At 42.1% G+C, this 16,514-nt stretch overlaps 1 protein-coding gene across 2 annotated transcripts in view; it reads right to left on the bottom strand.

The window, feature by feature from the left end:
• UGGT2 (UDP-glucose glycoprotein glucosyltransferase 2) overlaps positions 1 to 16,514 on the bottom strand; it is a 4,352,373-nt gene that overhangs the window by 1,619,283 nt on the left and 2,716,576 nt on the right. For both annotated transcript variants that reach the window (XM_044072987.1, XM_044072988.1), the window contains exon 27: positions 13,371 to 13,450. In XM_044072987.1, coding sequence (XP_043928922.1) covers positions 13,371 to 13,450 — 80 coding nt within the window. The remainder of the gene's footprint in view (positions 1 to 13,370; positions 13,451 to 16,514) is intronic.

The following is a 16,514-nucleotide window of genomic DNA, read 5'->3' as shown; positions in this document are numbered from 1 at the left end:
GGTACCTTTAGCTAAATGTGAGATGAGCCTCATGGATGAATTTGAAATAGACTGCAGGGTAGCCAACTTTGAGGCAATCGAGCTCTGCCTCAGAAGTAATGGTCCCAGAGAGGGATTTGGTAAGTTCTTTAATCAAATCCCCTCAGAAGGCTGGTGAAGTTTACCAAATAATTCAGCTACCAAACTGCAAAAGTTGCTAAAGCATATACATGCTTCCCAAATCTGTCCAGCACCCTAGGCTCCCTGCTAGGGGGATGAACTGAGGAACTTTGTTCTGAAAGTTCCTTTTTTGTGGCCGCCACTATGACCATGGCATCAACTGGTACTACTTTGCTCCAAAATTCCCTATGCTTGTGTAGTGCCAGGATCCTGTCTGGTCTCTTGGGGATCAGCTCAATGGAATCAGGTTCCTTTCATGCCTGTCGAGAGATCAAATCAATGAGCTCATCAGTGGGCGGAGTCACTCAGGAGGTAGATGGGCCAAATCCAAAGGATTCCAGGAATACTGATTCCTCTTGGGAAGGGTTGTCAGTAGACCGGCCACCCCTTTGCTTGAGGATCTCTAGAATGTCTCCAAAGGAGATGATATCAAGTGATCTTGGGGAACCTTCGCCTTCATCAAAATCAGTATCCTCCATGACAGACTCCTGGAATGATTCTAAGCCCCTCCTTTTGCACTATCTCTTCCTAGGGACTTCTTTGGTGGGATGTTCTGGAGAAGTATCTGAAGATATCGATATACCCTGCTGAGTATCCAGGAGACTTTGGATGGGCTTGTCCCTGTGGTGCAGGAAGTTGAGGCTCACGATGCAAAGACAAGTGGGTCTGGAAAGTAGGATCCAAGGAGGGTGGACGCATCCTTTCTCTTGGAGTAGAGAAAGCTCTCTCCACTAGCTCGAATGCAGAATGTCTCAGAGAGAAAGAGACCAATGGTTCTGAGAAGACATGCTTCTGGATCGTCAGCTCCTTCTGAGCTGAAGGCAAACTACTCAAGGCAGGGGGGTGGAGTCAAGCTGTCCAGCACCGAGGCTCCGAGGTGCAAACATGGCTCCGACAGCCTCAGAGTTGACACCAACACCTCGGATCCAGCCCTGACAATACAGCCCTGAGCCATTCTGCTCCAAAATGCTTGGAGCTGGTCCGCTTAGAGACGGTTTTGGCATAGGAGATACAATGATCTTCAGATTCGATATGGACAGATCTGGGATTGTCAGATCCAATTGTTCCAAAACCAAAGGTCGAATTGGAGAAGGAGACAAAATAGGAATGATAGTGCTCACAAAGGTCTCTGGATCCGATAGGGTAGGAGCCAGGAGAACCACCATTTGAATTTGTGTTGAGAGGTATTTCCTAATCATCCTGCCCACATCTGCTTCACTCAAGACTTCTTGAGGAACGAGAAGAAGAAGCTATAGATGAAGCTCTAGAATGGTGACCCCTTTCCAGAAAAGTGGTTGGGAGATGAAAAGATACCGGACTGAATCCAAGGTGACTTATCCTTCTGTTTCTTTAGATCTGAGGGGGCAGATCCAAAGCTTTCATCATAGTTTTTGGATACTAAGTAGTCAGACTGGCGGATTTCGTCTTTGGATACGAAGATTTTGAAATTTTCAGAGGCAGTTCCAACCCTAGCGCTGAAGAACTTGTAGGGTCAGAGGAATGCTTTTTAGCTTCTTTCTTGTCATATTTCTTAAGAGGTTTGAGCCCCAGATGCTGTATCAGATAAATAGTCAAATAAGTATACTTCTGTGGTCAATAAGGGCCCTAGAGTTAAAGGTCTTACAAATGTCACAGGCAGAATCCAAAGGGGTTGGGCCTAAACAATAAACACACATTGTGTGTGCATCAGATAATGGAATTTTATGGCCACAGGCCCTATATTTTTTAAAACCAGAGGGTTTCTCAGCCATAATTATTGAAGCAGAATGAAGAGAAAAGAATATTACAATTTTTTTTTTAATAAGTAGCGAAAAATAGAGAAAGTATTACCAACAATGGTAACAGAAAGAAATACCTTAAAAATATAAGGGTGACAAAAGGGAAAATACCAACTATGGTATTCTAGAAATATACTAAAAAGTGTAGGAAAGGCAAGCTAGAATACGTAGAAAAACTTACACAAATAGAAAGGTAAAAAGGCAAAGCAAGCAATGTCTACTTTTACTCACAAAAAGCTGTTACTGCTTGAGAGCTAACAGTAACGATGTCTGTATGTGAAGGCAGCAAACCAGATATGAGGTATGATGAGGAACGGTTGCATTATGGGTAAGGGAGGAGCTAGAGAGTTTCAATGTTCCACGAGCTAGAAAAAGCAGGTTCTCTCGTTCGATTCTCGGCTTGGCTTGGGAGTGCCTTCTGTGTGGAGTCTGCATGTCCTCCACGGTTGGGTAGTGTTCGAAAGACATGCGTGCGTAAATGGGCATGCCTTCGTTGAAGGTTGGGTGACGAGCTAGCACCTTGGTGTTTCGTAAAGCATTTACTGCCAATCATTAGCAGACCGGAGTTCCGCTGTGGAGACACCTTACCGGGAAAAAGCCAAAAGACAAACAACAAGTATATATAAGGGAACAGAGGCAAAAATCAAAGTTTCTTCTCTGATATGTTGTGTGTGAAGAGAGGAACCAGGCAGGAGTGTCCTCTTTCTCCTTTATTTGCTTTATATTTAGAACCACTGGCAAAGAAAATAAGGGACTCAAAAATTCAAGGATACAATTGGTATGGTCTTCAAGAAAAGTTGGCTTTGTTTGCAGATGATATTATTTTGTACCTGATAGAACCAGACACGGACATTTCAGTGTTGTGGAACATTCTGAGACAGTTACAGGTTTTTCAGGATATAAAATGAATGAAGGCAAAACAAATGCTACAGCTATAAACTATGTATCCCCACAATAATTGGTCAGCTATATCCATATTATGGGGACATGATAAAATGAAGTATTTAGGAGCATGGATTAAAAAGGACTTTGTTATAGCAGCTAAGAATATGTGAGATGAGACTAAACAAAAGATGATACAAAAACTGAGAAACTGGAAGCTCTTGCCTATGGAAAAAGATAAGATGCAAGCACTAAATCTGTTATTAGTCCCTTTAATTTTATACACAGGTCAGGCATATTTTTATCAGCCAGAGGAAAAGTTGTGGATAGTAATTAATGAAGAGCTGAAGGATTTTATTTAGGACAGGAATAGGGCAAGTGTCAAGTGGGATATGTTGATCCTCCAAACAGAAGAAGGAGCTTTAGAATTATCTGATTTGAAGGGCACTTTCAGAGCTACACAGTTAAGGCACTTATACATAACACAAGCAGAAATTTCCAATTCAAAGTAGAAAGGGATGATCAGGAAGCAGGGGGTAATTCAGGAAATAAGGAAAGAATGAGATTCTGGATGTAGATCCTTAAGGGGAACAACAGTCGGACAGAATATTATATTCATAAAGTAGCAGAAAGTATTCTGAGAACGAAGCCAACACAGGAATATAGAAAGGAGATTCTGTTCATAAAGCTGACTGCAATTAGGGGTACAGAGTAGAGGCAAGAGGGGGCTGGAATTTACTGGAGGAATCTGGCAAAGGAAACAAGATATTGGGAACAAATAATTCGAGGGGGAAACGTAACAGAATGGGAAGAGGCCAAGAAGACATCTGAGTTGCAGTCTAGTGACTGCCTTCCCTATCAGGTAATGATATCAGAGTATAGAGAAATTGAAAGGGATAGGGAAATCTTAAAATAAAGATCTGCATTGGTTCAGTTTTTAATTGAATCTAGAACAGAAGCTGCTGTTAAAAAAGGGATAATTAGTACAGCACATAAAATATTGCATGATAACTACAGGGACCAATTAGAAAAGATTGGGAAGAGAGGTTAGATATGCAATTCACAAACAATAGGAGGACATAAGTATGGCTCCCAAATATGCAACACAATCTAGAGGAATTAGGATTTTTGCCTGGAAGTGTTTGCATAGATATGTTTATGCCTCAAGCAGACTCCAAGGAATTCTTCCTTATGTAGATGGCAAATGTTGGATGTGTAATGGAGAAGAAAGCGGTACTTGTTTAGCATATGTTCCTGGAGTGTAATGAGCTGGCAAGACACTAAAAATTTCCTACAGAGTACTTTATCAGAAAAACTGGTTGAACAAATGAGTGTAACTAAGGAAATTATTTTTTTGAACTGGGATACAGGATCTAAACTGCACAGACATAAGGCCTTGTTACGTTTAATCCTGGAAGCTACCAAAAAAGCAATTACTAGAAAATGGAAATCAACATCTAATCCAACTATACTTGAAGTAGCGAATATTGTAAGAGATGAAAGAATAGGAAGTAGTTTCTGTAGAAAAAGGGTAGAATAAATTACATAGAAAAAATGGAAATTGTGCAAACAGTATATGCAAAAAATGTTTTGTAGGAAGCATGGGGTTTAAGTGAAGGCAGGAATTGAATAATTTATGTGATGTTGCTTTGACTATATGATATATAACAAAATATATGATGTATAATCTTTTTAAATGTGAACTTGTTAATATGGTTTCATTACTTTTACATAAATGTAAGTTTGCCTATGTCTCAAGTAATAATTCAATAAAGGTATTTAACAAAAAAATGTAAGCATGGGTCAATCTAGCTCTCGTTCACTAGAGATACTCAACACAATTTCTAGAACTGCAGATAAAAATGGGTATCAGGGATAATTCTCAAAACAAAACAAATACGTGTACACATTTTCCAAGTATACTGATGCACAAATGCACTTATTTATACGCTGATAACTGAAAACAAGTACACTTGCTCAATTAAGGAAAGAATAAAATGCTTTACAGGCTAAATGGCCATGCTGTGTTTAATGTCAGGAAAGAAATGAAGACGACACAAAAAACTACCTCAATACAGTGACATAATTAATAATTTAAATATTTATTAAGGGGACTAAACCCTGCATACTTTACCAAGAGATGCAACAACATGCAATAAACAAAAGGACTTTCTTAGGTCTTGAAACATAGGGCATGGAATTATATCAAAAGAATCGTATTTCTGAGAGTAGTGCAAAACAGCAATAAAAAGACGGTATGTACTCACCATAATGTTCTATGTTAGTTGTTCAACCTCGCCTTCATTCTTCACTGATGGGTTCGGAGCCAAGCCTCGGCTTCGACATGGCCGTTTAGTAAAGCTCAAAGATTACCAGTAGCTCGAGACCAAGCCCCTTATCCCATGATGCATTGCTGGAATTACCTCAGATCTTGTTTGCTGCATGTACCATATGCTAGTAAGAGGACTAATCTCCCCAGACAGGAAGAAACATTGAATAACCAGGATGAAGTCAGTCTCCAGGTCAACCGTCAGCTAGATGGGGGAAGGAGGGAGGGACGTGAGAATGAAGGCGAGATGGAACAACTCACATGGAACGTTATGGTGAGTACATAACTTCTTTATGTGAAGTTGTTCAATCTCGCTGTTCATTCTTCACTGATGGGTAGCGTCCCTAAATCATGGGTGGCTCACAGGAGTACATTTTTCAGGACCGTAGAACCAAAGGAAGACCTGTCCCTGGAGGCCTTGTCCACTTTGTAATGAGTGATAAAAGTGTGAGGCTTAGACCAAGTGGCTGCAGCACACATATTGTCAAGAGGTAACTTGGCTTGAAAGGCCGAAGAAGTAGAGACTGCTCTTGTTGAATGCGCCTTCACTTTATGCAACAAAGACCTATTAGCAGATGAGTAAGTGTAGGTGATACAATCTGAAAGCCACTTAGAAAGAGTTGTTTTAGCCACTGGTCTACCTTTTCTGGCTTCAGAAAATGAAACAAAAAGTTGGTCTGACTTTCTGAAATCTTTTGTTCTGTCCAGATAATATCTAAGCTGTCTGTGAACATCAAGTTTGTGCAGCATGTATTCTAAATTGTTGGTATGTTTGGGTGAAAAAACTGGCAACTCAATAACTTGATTTATGTTTATCTCAGAGCATACTTTAGGGAAAAGGAAGGGTTAGTCCTAAGGGATACTCTGTCAGGATGAAAAATCATATATGTAGGCTTGATAGATAATGCCTGACGCTCTGACACTCTGCGGGCAGACGTAATGGCCACTAGAAAGATAGTTTTCCATGACAGAAACTTGAGCTCACAAGAAGATGCTGGTTCGAAGGGAGAAAGAATAATACGGGAAAGCATGAAATTCAAGCTCCAGGGAGAATAAGGAGTCTTCACCGGAGGTCTCATGTGAAAAGTACCTTTGAGAAAGGCCTTTGATAACTGGTGTTGCATAATATTCAGTCCATCAATACCTAGATGGAAATTAGATATAGCTGCTAACTGGACCCTAACTGTAGCAGCTGCAGCTCCTTCGTGAAAAATCTTGATCAAGAATTCTAGAATGGATGACAATGGAGCTTGGTAAGGATCAAGGTTTTTGTTAGAAGCCCAAATGGAAAATCTTTTCCACTTACTCCGATACAATTTTCTGGTGGAAGGTTTGTGGGAAGCCAACAAAATTTGAGTTGTGTCTTCTGAAAGATTATGAAGCCTGGCTATACGGGGGAACTGGAGCAGCCAAGCAGTTAGCTTTAGTAACTGCAAGGAAGGATGGAGGTCCCCTGACGGCTGTGTCAGAAGGTCTGGAACTGGGTCCAGTGTCCATGGATCCTCCAAGAGATGACTGGAAAGAAATGGAAACCAAATCTGCTGAGGCCAATGAGGGGCTATAAGAATGACAGTCCTTCCCAGTGACTTCACTTTCTGTAAAAATCTGGGTATCAGAGGAATTGGGGGAAATGCATAGAGGAGAACCGGGGGCCAATCATGTACGAGTGCATCTCTCAGGGGTTCTCCCGGAGGGGAGATCAGGGCAAAGTAGCTTCTGCATTTGGTGTTGATGTGGCTGGCAAAAAAAATCGCAGCAAGGCTGGCCACATTTGCAGAAAATCTCGTCTGCAATCTCCTGTTTGAGGGACCACTCGTGTGGCAACAATATTGCCCTACTCAGCTTGTTTGCTATCACGTTGGATCTCCCCAGGATTTGCGTTGCCAACAGAAAGCACTGGGATGACACAGACCACTGCCAAACTCTGAGAGCTTCTAGGCAAAGGGGGTAAGACTTGGTCCCGCCCTGTTTGTTCAAATACCAGACCATTGACATGTCTGTCTGTCTGTATGGCAATTGTCCCTAGAGGGAGAGAGTCCTGAAAGTACTACAACGCCAGAAGTACCGCTCTCATCTCTAGGACATTAATATGCAAATGTGACTCTTGATCCGTCCATGTGCCTTGGGCAGTCTTTCCCTGAAAATGCCCCCCTCACCCTATCAGGGAAGCGTCCGTGGTCACATTAGCTACTTGAGGGGGAAGTACAAAGGGGCATCCTATTGTAACATGTAGAGACGTCAACCACCAATGAAGATCCCACTTGCAAGAGTTTGTAATCAGAATCATATGGTTCATTGGCAACTCCTGGTAAGACCATTGAGTGAACAGGAGCCATTGAAGAATCCGCATATGCATCCTTGCCAATGAAATGGCTAAAATTGCTGCCGCCATCAAACCCAGTACTTTCAAGACCTCTGCGGCTGGAGCTCTGTTCTTTGAAACCAGTGATGTGATGTGTTGTTGAAGAATTGATACCCTTTCGACTGGAAAACGTAGAGTGGTGGTTGAAGTGTCTAACTCTATCCCTATAAAGACAATATGCTGCGATGGCGACAAGGCAGACTTTTTGAAGTTGACCGTAATGCCTAAGTGGTTGCAGAGTGTCAGAGTGGATTCTGTTGCCTGAATCAGTTGATGCCTGGTGTTGGAGGTAAGGAGTCAATCGTCTAGGTATGGAAACACCTGGAATCCTAGACGCCTCAAGTGAGCCGTGACCACTGCCATACATTTGGTAAACACTCTGGGGGCTGTAGTGGAACCAAAGGGCAAGGTTCAAAACTGGTAGTGACTGGCTCCCAGCCAGAAACGCAGATGATCTCTGGATGGTATGGCCATTTTTATGAGGTAGTACACATCCTTGAGATCGATCGAGCACTTCCAATTGCGCTTCCCTAAAAAGGGGAGTATGGACTGAAGCGTGACCATCTGAAACTTCTCTTTTTTTACAAATTGGTTCAGTCTGCTAAGGTCCAAAATCGGTCTCCAGTCCCCTGTTTTCTTTGGAACCAAAAAAGAATCTTGAGTAAGTTCCGAATCCTGTTTGGTCTGCTGGGACTGGATGGATGACTCTTTTTTCTAGCAACCTGTGGACTTCTATGGTTGCTTGTTCCCTGTAACTGGATGGAACGTCCGGGATTCTCTTGACGGGAATGGGTGAAGAGGAGAACGGTATTAAATACCCTCTGGAAATGATGCTTTGTACCCATCTGTCATTTGTGATATCTAACCAGGCTTCTGGGTACAAAGATAAGCGAACCCCGACCACCTCCAGAGGAGGACAGTTGGGCTTCCTCTCAGGAGCGCTGATAGGATTGGCCAGAGAAATGATCATCTGTCACCCTGGTGTTGCGGACCCCCTCTGCCGCGAGGGTGGCGTCTTCCATTATTACCTCCTCCTCTGCCCCTGGAGGAAGGTTCTCCACGTGTGTCCTGAAAGGCTCCTTGGGCTTTACAGAACCACATCTTTCCTCCCCTTTGGCCTTTGGGGTAAGGTCGAGTAGGGGTAGAAAAGTGGACTCCGACGGCAGACAGAGTCTTTCCCTCCTGTTCACACCTGGTCAAGGTTTCCTTTACCTTAGGCCCAAACAAGGATGAGCCATCAAATGGGGTATTTATGAATGAAGACTTGAAGGGCTCCGCGAAAGAAGAGAGGTGCATCCAGGCATGCCTACGAAGAGCAACCCCTGCTCCTGCAGCCCTACTCAACGTATCTGCTGCATATGATATGAGACGCATGGACGATTTCGCAATGGAATTAAGGGTAGCAAGCTGGGCAGAAACCTTGTCACTGACACCTGCAGCTACAGCACCCCGAAGAGTATCCCCAACTCCTTAAGGAGGTCTCTTTGCAGTCTGGTGAAATGGGTCAGATAGTTCAGTGATCGAAGGGTGAAAGTCACTGAAGTGAACATGCGTTTCCCACATCTATCCATGATCCTGGAATCTCTGTTAGGAGGAATGGATAGACGCAGAATTTTCAGACAATTCCTTCTTGTTGGCTGCAGTCACCACCATGGCATCAACAGGGACTCCCTTAGACAAGTAGGTTTTATCCGATGGGGCAGAGATAAACTTATTCGGCCTCCGAGGGACAGGTTCCATGCACTCCGGAGACTACCATGCCCTACGAGAGACCAGTTGCATAAGCTCATCATAGGGTGGAGACACCCAGGAGTTGGAAGGTTGAGACCCAAAAGCCTTCAGAAGAACCAACTCATCCTCAGTAGGGTTTCTGGACTGTCAATCACCCCTCTGCCTAAGGATCTCAAGGATCTCTGCAAAGGAGATGTCCTCAGAGGGAGATCGAGGGGACCCTTCTGACTCATCCAAGTCAGTGTCAGATGTTAATGACTCCTGTGGGGAGCCCAAGTGCCTCCTCTTACATACTCTCTTTCTGAGAACTTCCTCAGTGGGAACCTCTGGGGAAGTCTCAGAAGAGCAGGGGATGCTCAGTGGGGCTACCTGAGGCTCTGGGTCTCCACGCTTGGGGTGGCCAATGGAAGGAGAAACAGACACCGGCACTTTAGGGGAAAAAAATGCCAGACCTGATGATGAGGAAGTCTTAGGAGACGGTACTCGCTTCATGGCTTCGAAGGCATCATGACTCTGATGAGGAGGAGTTGAGAGACTCAAAGGAACTGTGATCCCCTCCCGCATCGATGACGTGGGCTCTGAGCCCAAGATAGGAGCTGAGCTCACCCACGCCGAGGCCCCGAGAGGAAAAGTCAGCACCAACAGGTCAGTACGACTATCCTCCACCAGACCCGACCGGAGAGTGTCAGCTCCTAGAGTCCCCAGTCGGCACCGAGGATATCCGAGTAGATGGAGCCGATGATACTGGGACAGGTGTCAGCTCCAAGGGTTCTACAACCATCAGGTTGGTCTCTTCTGGCTCCAAAAATCCACGGCTCGGAGGAGGAGCAGTCGATTTATGGGTAGTAGTCTTTGGTTCCACACAACACAGCAATTTAGCTAGGCCTGGTGCCTTTAAGAGCTTCTGTACCAGCCGGTCCATGTCCGAATCCGAAAGACTAACTGAGGACCTGGAGGAATGCACCGATGGTGCCGACTGGAGTAATGGAGAAGAAGGAGATTTGGAGACCGGGTCCAAAAGGAAAAGATTGTCGGCTCCGAAGGCTGTGAAGCTGAACTCACAGCAAGTTCCACTTTCTTAGACTTCTTTGACTTAGAATCTGAAGAGGATTTGGAGGACTTCAATGACTTGTTGGCTCTATCCTGGTCAGTCAAAGCTTCCACAAAGGAGTGCTTAAGAAGACCCCGAACCACAAGCATTCTCTTCCTCTCAGCAAGCTCTCTAGTGGAAAAGGAGTGGCAGATACTGCAGGACTCCTGAAGGTGCACCTCACCCAGACAATAAACACATTGAACACGTCTGTCAGTGACAGACATCTTTTGTCCACAGTCGGGACATTTTTTGAAACCAGACTTAGGATCTCTATCTTTATCTTCCAACATAATAAGAAGAAACAGATTCTATCACCTTTAACAAGAAAGCAGCTAAGAAAACGCACACACAATATTAACAATGCCCAAAAAGGCCACACTGCATATATATATAAATCTAAATATATATAAATATATAGAACCACACAAGAACTAACTGTATATTAGTCAAAAATACCTAACTGCAAAATTGCACTAAACTACACTACTAAAGGCCAAAGCCCACACTAGCAAAGAAAGGCCACTAAAACTAATGAGGCCCAAAAAGATAGTACTATTCTGGATAAGGAAAACAGTAAGCAATAGAGTAGATTAGAAATATATGAAAATTTTAAGAAAAACTTGCTATTTCGTTGAAAAAGTCTCAAGCAGAGCTGGAAACCAAGAGATCAGTGCCACGGCAAACTAGATCTGAGGTAATTCCAGCAATGCATCATGGGATAAGGGGCTTGGTCTCAAGCTACTGGTAATCTTTGAGCTTTGCTAAACGGCTGTGTCGGAGCCGAGGATTGGCTCCGAATCCATCAGTGAAGAATGAACGGCGAGATTGAACAACTTCACATTGGGTATATATGAACATAAAGAAAAATAAATAAGGCATTAATATTTTAAATGTTAAACATCCTTTTTTAAGATGGTCATCAGTATTATGCAAATTAAGCATAAATGTTAAGAAGAACTGATTTCAAATTATAGTAGAATACAGCAGGCATACATTAAGAAACTAGGTGTGAAAACTGATAAGTTACTTCAAAATAAGGGATCTAGGGACCCAAGTAGATAGTCAGCTTTCCTTTGATAACCATGTTGCCAAAGTGGTTAGAAAATCCTTCTATGTGACCCATCTGATCACGAAAGGGTTTGCATCAAGATCTAAAGATGTAATGGTGCCCCTCTACTCTTCCCTCATCAGACCCATTATTGAGTGCAATGCACCAACTGGAATGTACCTGGCTAGACATCTCCAGCAGCTGGAGAGACCACAAAGGTACCTAACCAAGAGGATTACTGGCCTCAAACAGTTGCCCTATGCAGCATGACTGAAAAAGCTAAGACTGTTCTCTGTTGCATACCACTTTCTCAGAGGCGATCTCTGTCTAACATACAGAGCCATGTCCAACCCAGAATTGTTGAACATGCTCCATCTTAGCAAAACCAAATCTACTCGAGCAACATGCTCTAGGGATATAAACCTCAACACAACAATGAATAGAACATGCTGGAGGCATAGATTCCCTTCGCAGAGTCTTCCCTTACTATGGAACAGGGTCCCAATCTACATAAGACAGAGCCCCTCACTATCACTCTTCAAGAGGAACCTTGATGAGTGGATGGGTAACAGAAAGTTCACACCGGGGATCACACCAACAGCACTACTAGATAGGGGCCAAGGATACTAGCTGCTAGTACAAGGGTCTAGGGAACTACTAGAGGGGTGGTGAATACCACACAACGTGGCTGGGCTAATATATGCCTTCGGGCAGATTGCCCAGTACCAACCTATGAACCTAAAAGAACACATTTGATAAGTCTATAACAATTTTAATTAGCAGGAAATTTCTAAAATATAATGGTGAAGATAAACTGTAGATGATGACGCACCTGACAGTTAAGATAAAAAAACATCTACATAGTGCATAGAATGCATGTTTTCATCACTCCCTTTTGGGTCCACTTTTAAATCCCGAAATACCAAAATCTAGAGATTTGAAAAACTGAACTCAAAACATCGAGATTTCGGTATCTCGAAATTTAAAAGTGGAAAAAAAATAAACACAGCTAAAATAAAGTGCCCCCCTGCACCACCCACCCCCTACTTAAATATACCAACTCCGAGATCTCGCTATAGTGAAGAGAATGGTAATGCTCCTGTTACCATTCTCTTCACTGTAGCGCGATCTCTGAGTTGGTATATTTAAGTGTGGGAGCGGTGCAGTGGGGGGTGCAGGGGAGCTTGCCCCTTAGCAAACATTTTATTTTAGTTAATTTGTTTGTTTGTTTTTTTCCCACTTTTAAATTTCGAGATACCGAAATCTCGATGTTTTGAGTTCAGTTTTTCAAAACTCGAGATTTTGGTATTTCGGGATTTAAAAGTGGACCCTCCCTTTTACATGGTGGGGTCTACCATTAAAATAAATATGCATATGTAGGTATGTATATGTTTATGCATATACACATACGCATATCTACATATATATGTGCAAACATAAATACATGTCCATAGATACAAAAATGTGTATTCATACAAGCATGTACATGTGTGTGTGCATGTAGCTACATCTTATACATATAGATATATGCAGAATGTATACAACTGTGTAGTGCTTTGCATGGAAATTTAAAGAATACAGTTCATTAAGCTGGGGTGAGATATTCACAGCAGTGCCATTAAGAACTGCAATGATCATCTTAAGAATCTGAGTATAAGAGGACAGCTGAGATCTGTTGTGATGCCATGTTAAGTTTTTGACTAACAAAGCACCATGCACTTGTAACACTGGCAGAGTTGGCACCCCTAGCATCCTGCACTAATCAGCATAATCTCTGAATAGTGAGGAAATGTGATTTATTACGGTTTGGACTTGTAAGGCTAGGAAACAGTACTGTTGCAGAGGCCAACTACTTAATATTAAAGGTAGTTACATTGATGAATGCTTGATTTGTTGTTTAGTAAGACAAGACTTAATGAAAACAGTGTCACCTACACCAATGGTACTGCAAGACTTTAATCAATACATTTAAAAAGTAAGTAGATTACCTTTTTAAAGGCATGTCTGAAAGCTTGGACTGGCAATTCATGAACATCTGTAATTTCACATTAAACAACTGACCAAGCACCTGATGGAAAAAAGAATAAATGTTAGAACTACAAAGAAAATCAGAATATGCGCCCCCCCAAGCTTACAGACATTGACTGTAATGACCAGGAGTGGAAAATTCACTTTCAGGAATCTCAACATTTAAAAGCTTGTACATGGCCAAAGTATGACAATCTAGAGAATTAAAGTTAGAGTATATTGAGAATCAGCAGGCAATGACTTAATCTTAAAAGATTTGACTCTATTTTGGATAATCTGCTTAACCTTTTTCATCTTAGCTAAGACTAAAATATAGAGGATTATGAGTGGGTTGCTGATCCTAACCAGCTTATTCAGTGCTTGAGACATGGATGCCAAAAAATACATCTTGAGAGTGAAGCTTACTTAAAAAACAAAACTTGAGTCATTATGCAAAATGAGAACATGGAACAATGTGGAATACAAATGAGAGCTTCAAGACAGCATATGTAAGGAGCTAAAATGCATGGAACCTGGATTGTTTTTTCACAATGAACATATTACTGCTTTTACGATTTGGGGCAGGAGAAGGCACAAAATAGGTTGGTAAACCCAAATGTTATACAATTTCCTGCTGCAGTGACCCTGCCTGAAGAAGAAACTGAGAGATAAAGAGTGTATGTTTACATGGTACACTTAACAGTAGTACTGACACAGTGGGGGAAAAATGCTGAAAAGCAAATATCCATCACCACACTTTTCCTTTAAACTTACTCCACCCAATACAGGAAGCAAGCCTCCCACCCCCAGAACTTGTATATCCCCACTGTGAGATGTCATGCCTCTGAGAAAAGGGAATATTCTGAGAAATGGCCATATCAGAATTAGTATATGGAAGTCTGTTTTTTTAGCCATTCAATCTCTGTAGTAGAGGGCTTGCAGAAGTAGGTCCAGGCATTTCAGTTACCCTTATAACATAGGCATATACCACTCAGTGTTCATAGAATGCACTACTCTAAATAGATTTTCCTAGTAAGATGAAATGTTAACAGTCTGACTGTTCAGTTGATGCTGAATATTACTGCATCTCTACAATTTTCATACAAAGGTGTAAGAGAAGATGGTACACATGCATTGTTATCTGACACTTCCTAAGGCTTCATACTGGGGGCTGGCTCACTTTCCAGAATGAAGCATGATTCATCCATGTCTGAAACATTGTACCACAGGTGCTGTATCATCAGACACAGACTTAGCAATGGAGCAAGTCTCCCTAGACATAGCAGTGGACAAAAGGCTACCAACATCAATCACTTTATTTTCAGGGATGCTATCATCATATAGATTGCACTTATTACCAGGAAATACACCTCTAGGTCTGATGAAACCTGGAAGTTCTGCCACATCGAGGTGATATTTAACTGTTCGACTTCATAACTCCTTAAGTGTTCACATCATGCATTTTCTCAACAGTATGGTATAATCAGTGAAGTATGGCCCTACCTCATTTAAGTGAGCAAGCTGCTCAGTAAAATCAGAGTCACTAACTAATGTCAATGTTTAGCCATGGTTGCTATCCCAAATTTCCCCAGTGCAAAACACTGCAGAAAATGTTGCATTACAGCACTGCCACACTTGGATACATCTGCGTCTACCACCTGTGTGGATAAACGTGCTAACATTCAGGCTAAGTCATCCTCAACATGCAGATAAATCACAGCCATGCGCAACTGCTACATTTGGATTATAAGTGATGGATTCTTTAAGTTAGCCTTTCAAGCCATACAACCCACCAGCATAGCCAAAAAGATGGATGCTTTCTTACTGTGCAGTTTTAAGTAACTACATTTTCCTCTAGGGAAAAGTTTAACAGTGCTGGTATTTCAAGGTCTCAGCAAGTTATAGCATACCCATGCTGACAGCTGCTGATATAAAGAAAACGATGAATAAAGCATATCCAACAAACATGTGCAATGTAGATAGGAGAAACTATGCTAGATTCTTGAAGACCCAAGGCCTTCCAGATCTGCATTACCTAAATTAGTTGTGCGCTGTCAAAGTACTGTGCGACTGTTACTGTTTTAAGAAATGAGTGGTATGTGTTTATCCATGAATTTGTACATATACAGCACATCTGATATTATACATCCTTTGCCCTACACCCCACATACAATTACACATAGCACCACAATCCAACTATTATATTGTTAAACATGTTCAGCCAGCAGCTGAACAGATCCAGTAGCAACTTACATGTCTATGTATGTTGCCTTCCATGCCACACTCATATATGCAGGAGAGCACTACAGCTTTTCAAGCAAACCCTGCAGGAAAATAAAAGCAGCTACATAAGGCTAGTAAAATACATCCAGCTGACCAAAACATTAAAATATATCCCACCACATACTCACTGGCAATGTACTGAAGTCCCTGTGTGATGAATAAAAATTAAAATATGTTAAGCAGCAGAATGAATAAAAATTAAAATATGTTAAGCAGCAGAGCACCCCCCCCCCCCCCCCATGTGGTGGAATTAGCTGAAGCTCTATGTACGATTCATATAACCTAAGTTCAATTACTGAAGCTAGCCTGGAGAGAAGGAATGATGGAGTAATGCCTACTCAACAATTACAGAGAAAAGTGTGATGGCTGCACGTCTCCGAGGGATGTATCCCATTAAGAATCCTAAGCAGAGACCAAAGACTTGATGGGAATAATCCACTTGCAAGTGTGAAGGGCTGCACCATTCAAGGAAGTGAACAACATCCCCATTCAGTATCCAGTGCATGCCTATCTCTTCAGCATTAACATAGAAACATAGAATGTGGCTCAAGTTTAAAATGAAAAATCCTCTGTAGGCCACCTCAGTGATGTTGCCATGCCACAGTGGAGAACATAAGTGGAGCAGATATGTATATATATATATATATATATATATATATATATATATATATATATATATATATATATATATTTTTTTTTTTTTGCCCTCACTGCCTGCTAACCATCAGCCGTCCTGTGACCAATTTGTCAGTTTTTTCTGTATGTATAGGAGAAGCCAAACTGCCCATCTGTTCCCTGTAGAGTTTGTGATGGCTGTGGAAGGGCATCATCCAGGCAATGAT

The sequence above is a fragment of the Protopterus annectens genome, chromosome 5.part1 (assembly GCF_019279795.1).
Source record: "Protopterus annectens isolate FY-2018-M chromosome 5.part1, PAN1.0, whole genome shotgun sequence".
NCBI lineage: Eukaryota > Metazoa > Chordata > Ceratodontiformes > Protopteridae > Protopterus > Protopterus annectens.
The sequence above is the reverse complement of the archived record's forward strand: the minus strand, read 5'-3'. Positions and strand labels throughout refer to the sequence as shown.